At 43.3% G+C, this 12,680-nt stretch overlaps 1 protein-coding gene and 1 pseudogene across 1 annotated transcript; one reads left to right on the top strand and one right to left on the bottom strand.

The window, feature by feature from the left end:
* Positions 1-3,740: 3,740 nt before the first annotated feature.
* On the top strand, positions 3,741-5,581 carry LOC101528497 (C-C motif chemokine 2). The gene is made up of 3 exons (XM_004593869.3): positions 3,741-3,874; positions 4,600-4,714; positions 5,095-5,581. Exons 1-3 carry the CDS (start codon positions 3,799-3,801, stop codon positions 5,276-5,278), a joined length of 375 nt encoding a protein of 124 aa, XP_004593926.2. The 5' UTR covers positions 3,741-3,798; the 3' UTR covers positions 5,279-5,581.
* A 1,741-nt stretch (positions 5,582-7,322) lies between these two features.
* Positions 7,323-11,495, bottom strand: LOC101518819 (ubiquitin-conjugating enzyme E2 E3-like; annotated as a pseudogene).
* Between the last annotated feature and the right edge of the window lie 1,185 nt (positions 11,496-12,680).

Below are 12,680 nucleotides of genomic sequence, written 5' to 3'. Positions count from 1 at the left end.
ATCCTGATGGCCCTGCTTCCCATTCAGCAACCTGATTGTAGCCTGGGAAAGCAGTCTAAGATGGCCCAAAGCCTTGGGACACTACACCTGCATGGAAGACCCGGAGAAGGCTCCTGGCTCCTGACTTTGGGTCAGCTCAGCTCTGGCCATTGTGGCCATTTGGGGAATGCATCAAAGGATGGAAGATCTTCCTCTCTGTCTCTCCTCCTCTCTGTAAATCTAACTTTCCAATAAAAATAAATCTTTAAAATATAAAAAGTAAATGTAGAAAATGACCTGGTCATTAAAAGGAACTGACAAAGTAGAGGTCCCACCAAAAGAGACCCTTGTCCACCTGGAGCTAATACCTAACCAGGAGGAGAAGAGAAGAGAGAAGCTGGAGGAGAGGCCCCAGAGCAGTGTCTAAAAGGGCACACCAGGTGCAGTGCCAACTGAGCTTCTCACTGGAAATGTTGAGCCACACAGGAAAGGACCCTGAACTAGCAGATAAGTAGGCGGCAGGGAGGAGCCAAAGTGAATTTCACAAGTGACTCAAACAAGGGCCCAAACACTGGCTTCTCACCTTTCTAGAAAGTTTTTACTTCTTTCCTTCACCTGACACAGAATGAGAGTCTGCAGTGATGACCAAAGTACACGTGTAGGATCTAGGCAGGGTATCTCTTCAATGGGAGGAAAGAAGAAAGGATTATTCACCAAGAGAACGTTCCATTCCTTATCTGTGAGTTGACTTGACTCCTGCTAAGATGTTCCCAGCACCACCCTACGAGAGAGCTCCCTGGCTACAGACCCAGCATCTGGAATGCAGGCTCCTGCCAAGCACATGTCTCTCACTAAATTGGGAACTTCCAAAGCTGCCTCAGAGTGGGAATTTCCACCCCATCCCCCCAAGATGAGCCTTCCAGCTGCTAAGAGTGTCTGTTGAGACAGAGAAGAAGTAGGAGAGAAAAATTTATCATTTTCCAGAACTTTCTTTCCTGATCATACCCGTTCACTGTCCATGCACATATTACCTGATAATGTGCTGTGGCCAAGTTGCTTTCTAAAGACATTTCAGGCCAAGTTTCTTCCCTGAACCAGAAGCATAGCTGCCTATACTTGGAAGTCTGTCTAAACACTCAGCAAAGTCAGGAAGACTTTCCATAGGACCACGGCTGCTTGGTCTGCTTCTCTGGTACATAGGTAAATCCTCAGGAGGAGGTTGCTGTAGCATCCAATCTCCCAAGGTCCTTTGTTCCTAGAAGTGATAATAATGTGGTGGAAATGTGAGAGAGTAGTCCAGAGATCTTGGCAATATTCTGCTTGATAACTTGGAAGAGATCCCAGGAATGTTGGAATCTCACAAGGAAATGAACACCGGTCTCTGAGTCCCTAAAAATGTCCTCCAGCTAGATTAGCAAGAGTGTTGTCACTGTGAGGAATAACTTCTTGGAAGTTAAAATGAGATGATCCAGAAAGCAGTAAGTTGAGGCTGCATGGTCTTCAATTCTGGAAATACTTTATTCATTCATTAAGAATGGATTGAGCCACGGGGGAAGGAATGAGCCACACAGTGGCTCCAGTGGGCTGGGGGTGAGGGATAATCAGCCAGGGTCAGTCTGAATGAAAGTGATGTTCTGAGAGAATACAGGCAAAGTGTGCACCCATTGATGTATTTGTCCTTCATTCTACATTCTTGAGATTCCAGTCAGCCTAGAATGGTCTCTCCAGAGAGCCTTTGCTCTAGAGTCCTCTGGGAAGTTAATATCCAGCATGAGATATCAAGCCTGATGCCTAGGAACAGGGGTAGTGGATCGGAGTGTCCTCAGAGGGCAGGGGTGGACCTCAACTGCAGCTGTTCTGACCCATGAGATCTTGGACAGGTGACTTAATTTCAGTCTGAGCCTAAGAAAAGGTGGGTGGGCCCGGCGGCATGGCCTAGCAGCTAAAGTCCTCGCCTTGAAAGCCCCGGGATCCCATATGGGCGCCTGTTCTAATCCCGGCAGCTCCACTTCCCATCCAGCTCCCTGCCTGTGGCCTGGGAAAGCAGTCGAGTCCGGCCCAATGCATTGGGACCCTGCACCCGCGTGGGAGACCTGGAAGAGGTTCCTGGTTCCCGGCTTCGGATCGGCGCACATCGGCCCGTTGCGGCTCACTTGGGGAGTGAATCATTGGATGGAAGATCTTCCTCCCTGTCTGTTCTCTTCTCTGTATATCTGACTTTGTAATAAAATAAATAAATCTTAAAAAAAAAAAACATTTAAAAAAAAAAGAAAAGCTGGGTGGCTGGCAGGACTGGTGAGCCAGTGCCAGGATGCACATTAGCACAGTACCTTGCTCCTGAAAGTCCTCAGTGTTGCCATCCCTGACCACTGGCTGGGAAACAGAGGTAGCTATCTGCTTAAGAGAGCTATTTCTTACTACAAATGAAGGCCTTGGTAGACCTTGTCCCAGCAACCTTTTGTGGATGTAGAGTCAGTTACTAGGTTCTTCTGTGCCTAGCAGGCAAGGGCACAGTGAGGCCCAGAAGGATGACTGGTAGACTAGTCAAGAGATCGGAGTTGCATGCTTATAGCCACTGACATGCCTTATGACATCTTAGTATATTTTTACTAGAAGTTCGCTGAAATGACTTCTAAGATCTTTCAATTCTGAGAAAATCAGATGTAGAACTACACAATGAATCCAGATATTACAGTTCCCGAAATACTCCTGCTGTGCTCTTTTGCTTTCTGGAAATTCAGAAAGAAGCTGAAACAGAGGATGCACATCTTGGCCTTGTTGCCTGCTGGGCAAACCACAGGCTCTATACATGCAGTGAATTCACCACAAGCAATGTATCTCAAACCAACCCTCCCAACCTCCTTTCAATCCCTACCCTCTATCCCTACCTCTTCCCACTCTTATTAGCTATCTACTATGGAAGATGCTCAACAGAGGAACCAGCAGTCAGTTGGGAGTGCCTTACATATTTCCTTCCAGGAACATATTGCAATGGGGCTTGGGTGTCTGGGTTGCATTGGAGGAGACCTTGGTCTGGATGCATTGCCTCTCTGTGCCTCAGTTACACCTATGAAATAGTGTTGAGGATTTTAAAGACAGAATGTCTATAAAGAGTTTAAAACATCCCTGGCAATGAGCATCATGGAAACTTGTCCTGCAGCACTGTAAGATCTGTGGCTTCTTCTGAGAATAAAATCTCACGGCTCCCAGAATCTAGGGCAACATTTATAAAACATTATATTCCATTGCATCCACAGAACAAGGGCAGCTAACACAAAGCTGGGGAACTGGCCAAGGCTACAGGGTTCTCTTCCATTCCCAAAGGCCCCTTGGACCATGGCCTGAAGGTTGGCCAGAAGCCAGTCTGAACATGCATTCATCTTCCTTGTGGTCTCAATTCCCTGCTTGTGCTTGCTTCCTTCCTTCTCTGCCTGAGTTTCGCTTTGGAGAAAGCAGAATTCTTGAGAATAGTGAGATTGGCTCACATTTGTGGTCATTCAAGGCACACTGGCCCCCGTCCTGCCTGCCCCCTCCTGCCCTGCGGTTAAGCAGAGGATGGAGAAAGTGTCCAGCCTCAGCCTATGGTTTCCTTCTCCTACTTCCTGGAAATATCCCAGGCCACGACACTTACTCAGCGAATTCCAGACTGTTTCATCATTTGTTGAGGGTTGACGTTGCTCTGGGCCAAGCCCTCCCACGCTAGATCAATTGTCTTGGCTTCTTATAAAAGGTGGAGACAGAGCCTGGAGAAGAGCAGAGAGGCTGAGGCCAACTCGAAAGCTGCCAACTCCTGCTCAAGCTCAGCTCTCACCCTCCAGCATGAAGGTCTCCGCAGCACTTCTGTGCCTGCTGCTCACAGCGGCCACCTTCAGCTCCCACGTGCTTGCCCAGCCAGGTGAGGCCCCTCTCCAGAAACACAGATCACTCTGTCTCTAAGTGATCATGGTCCGGGACAACCATAGTGGGAGGGTCCCCACAGCCTCACCTGAACAACTGCATTTCCAACCTAAGGCAGCCCAGAGAAGGACAAGGAGGGAGCACAGTAATGTAGCTGCTGCTGAGCTCCAGTTCTGTAACTGGCTCCCTCAGGTCTCCAACACTGGAGACATCCCCAGCACACTCACCATCCCACCTGTTGCCAGCAGTCTGTGGTGATCACAGCAGGGGCCCCAGGTGGTGGGTATGCAGGACATTTCCCTAGAAAGTACAGAGGAAGGAAGACAAACTAGAATGACCCATGCTTCATTCAGACTAGATTCCAGACAAGCAGCTCAACAGAGGCAGTGGGTACCCACAACCAGACACACATTTGAGGGAACTAAAAGAAGTCTACAGCTGGGGTCTGTAGCGACTTTTCCCTAGCCCTGATCATTGGTTTATTAACCCCTACTAATGGCACTCTTCAGTTACCTCATTTTAATAGCTCTCCTTCTCTCTGTACATTATCAATATTGCATACCAATGTTATAGCCTAGGAAACTGAGTCAGTGTGTCAAAGGTCACATTCTGGTTCTAAAATTGTGATTTAGCAGGTCCTACCTCTCCCCCAGCCATCTTTTTTCCCTCTTCATTTACTGCTTCTGCTCTGATTGACATTTTTCTTTCTGATTGATTTTCCAGATGCCGTTAATTCCCCAAGCACCTGCTGCTATGCATTCAACAGGAAGATCCCGGTGAAGAGGCTGATACACTATACAAGAATCAGCAACAGCAGGTGTCCCAGAGAAGCTGTGCTGTGAGTTGAGCACATCAACCCTTCCTGGCCCAGAGTTTTTTAGGGGGGAAAGCACATTTCTCACCAATTTAGAGTCAGAGAAGTACAGTGGCTTATCCAATAGTCAAGGGTTAAGAATGAGAAAACTGGGGCCAAGAGAGGAAAATCAACCCAATGTCATCACCATCAGGTGCTTTCTTAGATCATCCCTAGGAGTTTAGCCTGTAGTCAGGATGGCTTTTCCTTGGAGCCCTGGAGGAGCAGCTTGCTCTCATCCGCTCCTTCCACCTCTCTTCCCCCTCTAGCTTCCATGGCAGCCCCTTGGTGCAAGAAGAGTTGCACCACTAGGCTATCACTGCACAGGTGCTTCACCTAACCATGTCCTCTTTCTGTCCCCACAGCTTCATAAGCATTCAGTCCAAGGAGATCTGTGCTGATCCAAAACAGAAGTGGGTGCAAGAGGCCATTACTGTCCTCGACAAGAGAGCTCAGACACTGAAGACTTTGGCCTCTTACTTCACAACCCAAGAACCCACAGCTAATATATCTTCCACCTGGACACCCCATAATACTACTTCATTATAATTATAAGAAGTATGAACTTTGTTGATTATATGTGAAACATAATGCCTTAAGTAATGTTAATCTTGATTAAGTTATTGATGATTTAATTTTATCTTCCATTGGTGGTTTTGTATGAATGAATACCTGGCACATTTTTGCTTTTTCCCTGTGGACCTTACATCTATAACTGTAAAGTTTTGAGGGTCTTGTCAAGAATTGTGAATGCAAATTTATTGTGCTTTAAACCCAAGATATCGCAGAAGTATTGGTATGGAAAATAATATTAAATAACTATTGAATAAAGTATATATTTTTGTATAAAAATCTGACTTTTGGTATTTTCTTGAGGGAACTGATACATCTGGGAGTACAGCCTGATGATGTGGGATGAATAGGCCTTCACAGGATAGGACTTAAGTTTTAGAAGAATAGGAGTGTGGCTTGATGCTGGTCTTCAATACTGGGTGATCTCACCTGAGGTCTATAGAAGAATTTTTAAGGAAGGGCCCCATCGAACATTCTAACAAAAGCATTTCAGTCTTACTATATGCTCTGTTTCAAATAACCCCACTCAGCGGCTTAACAACAACCTTACTGCCATTCCTTTTCTCAGTCTCTGCCCACTGCCCATAATCCTTATTATCTGCTCAACTGGCCTTTAATGGAACAATCTGTACCTTGAATCTGGAGAAATATGGACAATGTAGACATTGGAAACTGGAGGCTAAAGGGACAAGGGGCTAAACAAGCATCAATAACATAATTAGATTAAGATTTCATGGGGGAAGTTATTTAATTAATTAGCAGGCTACAAGATTAATGAAAATAAATCTATTACCCTAGCATACACACTCAACTTCATGGCTGAGAATGAACTTATAAACACAGTGCCCTTTAAAATAGCAGAGAAGAATCTTAAATACCTTAGAGCAAACCTAACCAAAAATGTGGAAGATCTCTATGATGAAAATTGCAAAGTAAACATCGAAAAAAGAAATAGAAAAAGACATTAAAATATAAAGAATCAACATAATCAAAATGTCTATATTACTAAAAGTAATATACAGATTCACTGCAATTCAATAAATCCCAAAAACATTCGTCTCAGAAATAGATATGTGGTACAAAAATGCATTTGGAAACACAAGAGACCACAAACACCCAAAACTATCCTGAAGAATAAAAATGAAACTGGAGGAATCACAATTCCAGACTCAAGACCTACTAGAGTAAGCAAAACAGTGGTAAGCAAAACAGTCTTGTACCAGTACGGAAATAGAGGATAAGATCAATAGAATAGGATAGAAACCATAGAAGGGAAGCCACACATGTATAGCCAACTAGTCTTTGACAAGATAATTGAAAATAATCCAGGAGAAAAGTGGTCTCTTCAACAAATGCTGTTGGCACCTGTTGGCAACCTGCAGAAGTAAGAAGCAAGACCCCCACCTCTCACCTTACACAAAAATCTGCTCTAAATGGATCAAGGACCTAAATCTGAACCCAAAAACTATCAGCCTATTAGGGGAAGGCATAGGACGCACTCTACTAGATAGAGGCATTGGTAAAGATTTCTTAGAAAAGTCACAGGCAATCAAAGCCAAAATAAACCAATGGGATACATCAGTGCTCTGAGCTACAAAGGGTAAAAGAAAATCCTGTAATTATAAACTGACAAAAAGCAAAACAATTTTCACAACATCATGAACCACATACTCAGAAATACATCTGGGTGTAATACAAGTGGAATAATTTCTAGTCATCTACAGCTTACTTTTGATAACTTCATACAGATAATCACTGTAATATTTGGTAGACTTCAGGACCAGTATCCTTAGTACATCACAAAATACACTTTGGTATCCCAAAGAAGCAAGACTTGCAAGTAGGCTTTTAAAACATAACTAATCTACAGCTACAAAGTTCTACTCTTTCCCTTTCTGGGGAGTCGCCCAGTCTCCAAGGGCAAAAACAGAGAGTAGAATCAGTATCACATATACACCGAAGTCCGTATTGGAAACGCTATAAAGAATTGCAACACAGTGAGAAGATGCCTTCTGCTCCTTCACACTTCATACAGATTTGTGAATTGTGTTGCATATATCTTGGCCCACTGTCTGATTACCCTGTCATGTTCTGCTCTGTTGGTCAAATACTGAGTGGCTATGCTTCCAACCAGCGATCTGCGGGATTGCAATCTTTCAAAAGGGAACAAATCGACAGCAAAACCTTTGAGATAGTTCAGTTGTCCTTAAGGATGTCCAAACACATGACTCCCTGACTGTTGATGTTACAGTTATAGATACTGGTTCGGAACGTAACCTTTGGCAATTTTAAATGGATAATCTGAGGAAAATGTGATATCCAGAAAAAAAACACATCACCTTTATATACAGAACCTAGTGGGCCAAGTATAGTCGATCTCCACTCATAAATGTTATCTCCTTCAGGCCCAGCGCTACAGTTTGGAACAGGATCACAGCTAGCTCCTTCTGAATTCTTTTAGCACCAGCGGATAATTTAGCAGCAGTTTTGCTGGAGAATTCGGTCTTCTTCTGAGAGGTGGCAGAAGGTTTTCTTTCTTCCTGCTTCTAGGGCCCTGGGGTGGCTGGGTCTCCCTGGTCCGCATTGGAACTGCCACTGCTCTTGCTGGCGCTCTCATCGCCGGACCTCTGCCTATCACTGGGCCTTTTGGTGAAATGACCTCTTGGAAAACGCAGCCACCCGCCCGGCCAGCTCGTGCACCGCTATGGTGTGGGGGAGAGCGAGAGAAAAAACAAACATTCCTTAAGGAAATGCAGGCAGCTGGTGCGGGGCAGGAGGGGCGGGGGAGAAGTGGGAAGGGAAAAAAGGAAACCCAGGAGGTTCTGGCCAGGGAGTGTGAAACATTGGAATTCGGAGGGAGTTTGTGCAGTGCCGGGCTCTGGTCGGAAGGTGGTGCTGGTCAGCGCCTTCGAGAAAGTGTGTCTGGAGGGGAGCTCCCTGCAAGGCGGAGGGGACGCGGAAGACCCCCGTGCACTGTGGTATCATCCCAAGGAAACTTTAAAAGGCTTTGAGTACCTCCTGCAGGTACTTCATTATAAATGATGCCCAAATAAAGAAAAAGAAAACACATTTCTTCCTGGCTATTTCTTTATTTTTGACCTCACAGATTTTTGTGTTTAACCCATTGTTATTAGTTTTCATATGAAGAAAAGAAAGTTACTAGTGACCAATTAACAGTTAATCCAACACTTCAGAATTGAACTGGTTGTATCTGATTATAAAAATCTATAAGGAAACTACTGATCATACATTCTTGAGTATAAAATAACAGCTGTAATATATTGATCAATATTTTATGTATTTTATCTCATACAATCATAAATGTATCTGATTTGCATGCATCCATGATGCTACGCAGCAGGCCCATTAAGCTTTGTCTTACATGAATTTCAAAATTCTATATTAGCAACCAGCAACAAAATTTAATAAATCGGGCCCGGCGGTGTGGCCTAGCGGCTAAAGTCCTCGCCTTCAAAGCCCCGGGATCCCATATGGGCGCCGGTTCTAATCCTGGCAGCTCCACTTCCCATCCAGCTCCCTGCTTGTGGCCTGGGAAAGCAGTCGAGGACGGCCCAATGCTTTGGGACCCTGCACCCGCGTGGGAGACCCGGAAGAGGTTCCAGGTTCCCGGCTTCGGATCGGCGCGCATCGGCCTGTTGCGGCTCACTTGGGGAGTGAAACATCGGATGGAAGATCTTCCTCTCTGTCTCTCCTCTGTGTATATCTGGCTGTAATAAAATGAATAAATCTTTAAAAAAATTTAATAAATCATATGATATTTGAAATGACAAAAAAAAGGCTTTGAGTAACAGATTGTCCTTAAAACATTTAGTTGAGCAGTTGGCTTAAAGAGCAGGTTAAAAACATGACATTCCAACCTTGGAGCCTCAGTCTCAAGGACATCCATGAGTCAGATGTGAAGGGATCAGAGAAATCAACCAACAGCCACACATAGGAAGGGGTTTTTACAAGGCTTTACTGGCAGACCAGGAAAATGCTAGTAGCTCCTGAGGTAACTGTGCTGCCAAGAAAATAAGAAAGTGAGAGAAAGACTTAGGCTGTTCTAGCTGGTAAAAAACAAACAAAACAAAACAAAACAAAAAACAAAAAAACTTCCATATCTTCCATAAGCCAGAGTTATTTCTACTTGTGAATAGACGTGACAAGAGCAAATTCTTTTTTTTTTAAATATTGTTAGTATTTTATTCACAAGACATAAAGTTTACTTCTTTAAAGCTTCATTATCTCTTTTAAACTTCTTAAAGTTTTTTTTAATGTGCCTAAAATGCTGCAGAGCATAACATTCAACATGTCTACCATTTTAAGTGTGTAACTGCTGAATGCCGATGTTAATGAATTTAACCCTCCTCAGTAGTTAGAAGAATTTGAGAAGGATTGGTGTTACATCTTCTTCAGATGTTTGATAAAATTCCCCAGAAAATCCATCTGATACTAGGCTTTTCTATGATCTGAGACCCATGTTCTAAATTTTTATTTGCTTGAAATGTGGAGGGATAGGGCGAAACCAAGATGGAGATGGACAAAGAAATTTTTTTTTTTTTGTCAATTCACTGGTTCATTCTCCAAATGACTGCAAAAGGCAAGACAGAGTCAGCTTGAAGCCAGGAACTTTGGATTCAAGCTGAATCTCCAACAGGGATGTCAGGGATCCATCTATGTAATCCACCACCTGCTGCCTCCCAGAGTATACGTTAACCAGAAGCTGGAATCAGAAACAGCCAGGACCCCAACCTACGCACTCCAGAGGAGATACAGGCTTCCCAAGTGATGTCTTAACCTCTGTACCAAACACCCACCCTTGATTTTTTTTATCGTGGATGTTGTGTCCTCACTAGCGATAGATCTGTTAAAATTTTCTGTTTCTTCATGATTCTGTGTTTCCAGAACTTAGGCTATTTTCCCCATAGGCTATCAAGTTTACTGGCAGGTAATTATTCGGAGTACTCTCTTATTTTGTCTATGACATTGATTGTGATGTCCCCTTTTTCATTTTGTACTGAGTGATTTGAGCTTTCTCTCTTTCTCTTCAATTAATCTAAGATTTGTTGAAAAGATCAACAAACAAAAGGATCATTGACTTTTTTCTGTTTTTTAAAATGCTCTGCTTAATTGATTTGTGCTGTAATTTTATTTTTTTTTTTTCCTCCTACAAGTAGTTTGGGGGTTTACTTAGCTTGTTGTTTTTCTAGAAGTTTCACAAGTGTTGTATTAGACACCTGGTTTGAGGTCTTTTTTTTTTTTTTTTAATTAAACACTTATCCCTATCAATGTCCCTCTTCGCAGTGCTTTTTCTTTTCTTTTTTTTTTTAAATTATTTATTATTTAACTTCAGTAATTACATTGTATTATGTGACACAGTTACATAGATACTTGGGTTCTCCCCACCCCTCCCCAAACCCTCCCACCATGGTGGATTCCTCCACCTTGTTGCATAACCACAGCTCAAGTTCAGTTGAGATTTCCCCATTGCAAGCGTATACCAAACATAGAGTCCAGCATCTTATTGTCCAGTCAAGTTCAACGGCTTCTTAGGTATACCCTCTCTGGTCTGATGACAGAGCCAGCAGAGTATCATCCCAGTCAATTGAAAGCTCCAACATACCATCAGCAAAAATTTACATCATTATGGAATTAATTGACATAGTAATGAGTAACCAATATGTTAAAAGTAAATGCGGGTTCCCAGCCACCTTCTGTGACCACCTCACCTATACTTCAATTTTAGTTTATACACAACATATAACATTCAAAACATAACATGTTATACATAACATCATATCATCTTAAATTAAGGCAAACATGTGGTATTTAACCTTTTGGGATTGGCTCATTTCCCTTAGCATTATGGTTTCCAGTTTGGCCCATTTGGCCACAAAGAACTGCATTTTGTTTTTTTTAATAGCTGAGTAGTATTCCATGGAGTAGATGAACCATAGCTTTCTTATCCAATCCTCTGTTGATGGGCATTTTGGTTGTTTCCATGTTTTTGCACGCAGTGCTTTTTCTACATCCCGGGATTTTGGAATGGCCTGATTTTAGTTTTTAATTGTGAACACATTTAAATCTTATTGAAAAGTTGCCGAAGAAACAGTACGGAGAAAATTCATATATTTTTCACTTAGCCCGACTAATGTTAGAATCCTACTTGCTTCATGTCTGGGAACTGTGTCATGTCCCCTCTCCATGGGTCTTCTTCACTGTAAGTCACAGGTTGAAGGCGAATCCCATCTGGGTCCTGACATCCTGCAGCTAAAGCGCAGAGCAGCTGTGGTGAGAGGACTATTCACTTCTGCTGGAGATGGCGTATGTCACTGCATCGCACATCTGCTTGTCCAAAACTACGTTGTTGGTGACGCACAGAATGGCCTCCCGGGCTGAGCAGCCAAAGTTGCCCTGAGACCCAGAACATGTCTCTCTTGGATAACTTGCAGAACTTCCAGAACCTCTTCTTGTCTCCATTTCTAAGATACTATCTTCCTTGCTTATGTCCAGCTCAGTGCTTCCTGGCAGCCAGTCTCAGTGTTGAATAAATATTTTAAATCACTTGTTCAGATGGCTACTAGCACCAGCCTGAGTCCCTCCCCAGTTTGTACACTACTAATTTATTTTTTTATTTATCTATTTGTTTATTTGATAGCATGGCAGAGAGACAGGGAGAGATCTTCCACTCACCAGTCCTCTTTCCAAATTATTGGACCCTTGTACTTGTGCAATTATCCATTGTCTCCTAGGCACATTATCAGGAAGCTGGACTGGAAATAAAGCAACTGTGACTTGCACAACACTTTGATATGCGATGCCGGTATCACAAGACACAGCTGTGCTGCATCACAGTGCAGGACCCCATCCTTATTTCCTGTATTGGTAATCACTTTTAACTGAGCATGGTGTTCTGAATATTTTCATTGTGCCTTTCATGTATTAACTCATTTGTTTGCACAGCAGTCTGTCCCCCATCCCACCAAAGGGTGTTTTATTTTCTGCTTTTCAAAAAAAAAAAAGTGGAACTGAATCACAGATAGTAACTAACCCACATTTAATGCAAGCAAACTGGGAAATGACAAAGCCAATCGTTCTCTTAGATTAGTCACTCAGTTGCCTCTCCTGGATTTGAACAAAGAAAGCCTTCCTCTAACTTCTCTTTGTTCCCTGATATTTCTTCTCCTTGTTCAGGTTAAATAGAACATAGCTTCACAACTGACAAATGTAGGGTATGAGCGGGCAAATGTAGGGCATCCTCATGTTGCATATCTGTCACAGTACCATGACCCACAGTCCTAAGACGTTTCTCTGGGCTGCACTCCAATAAAAGAAGGGACTCTGGCTGTTTGGAACAACACAGATGGACCTGGAGGAG

This window comes from Ochotona princeps, chromosome 17, assembly GCF_030435755.1.
Source record: "Ochotona princeps isolate mOchPri1 chromosome 17, mOchPri1.hap1, whole genome shotgun sequence".
NCBI lineage: Eukaryota > Metazoa > Chordata > Mammalia > Lagomorpha > Ochotonidae > Ochotona > Ochotona princeps.
The sequence above is the reverse complement of the archived record's forward strand: the minus strand, read 5'-3'. Positions and strand labels throughout refer to the sequence as shown.

Coding starts and splice junctions, on each gene's coding strand:
- LOC101528497 (XM_004593869.3), top strand. CDS start 3,799: ATGAAGGTCTCCGCAGCACTTCTGTGCCTGCTGCTCACAGCGGCCACC. Junction 3,875..4,599: donor CCACGTGCTTGCCCAGCCAG/GTGAGGCCCCTC, acceptor TTGATTTTCCAG/ATGCCGTTAATTCCCCAAGC. Junction 4,715..5,094: donor TGTCCCAGAGAAGCTGTGCT/GTGAGTTGAGCA, acceptor CTGTCCCCACAG/CTTCATAAGCATTCAGTCCA.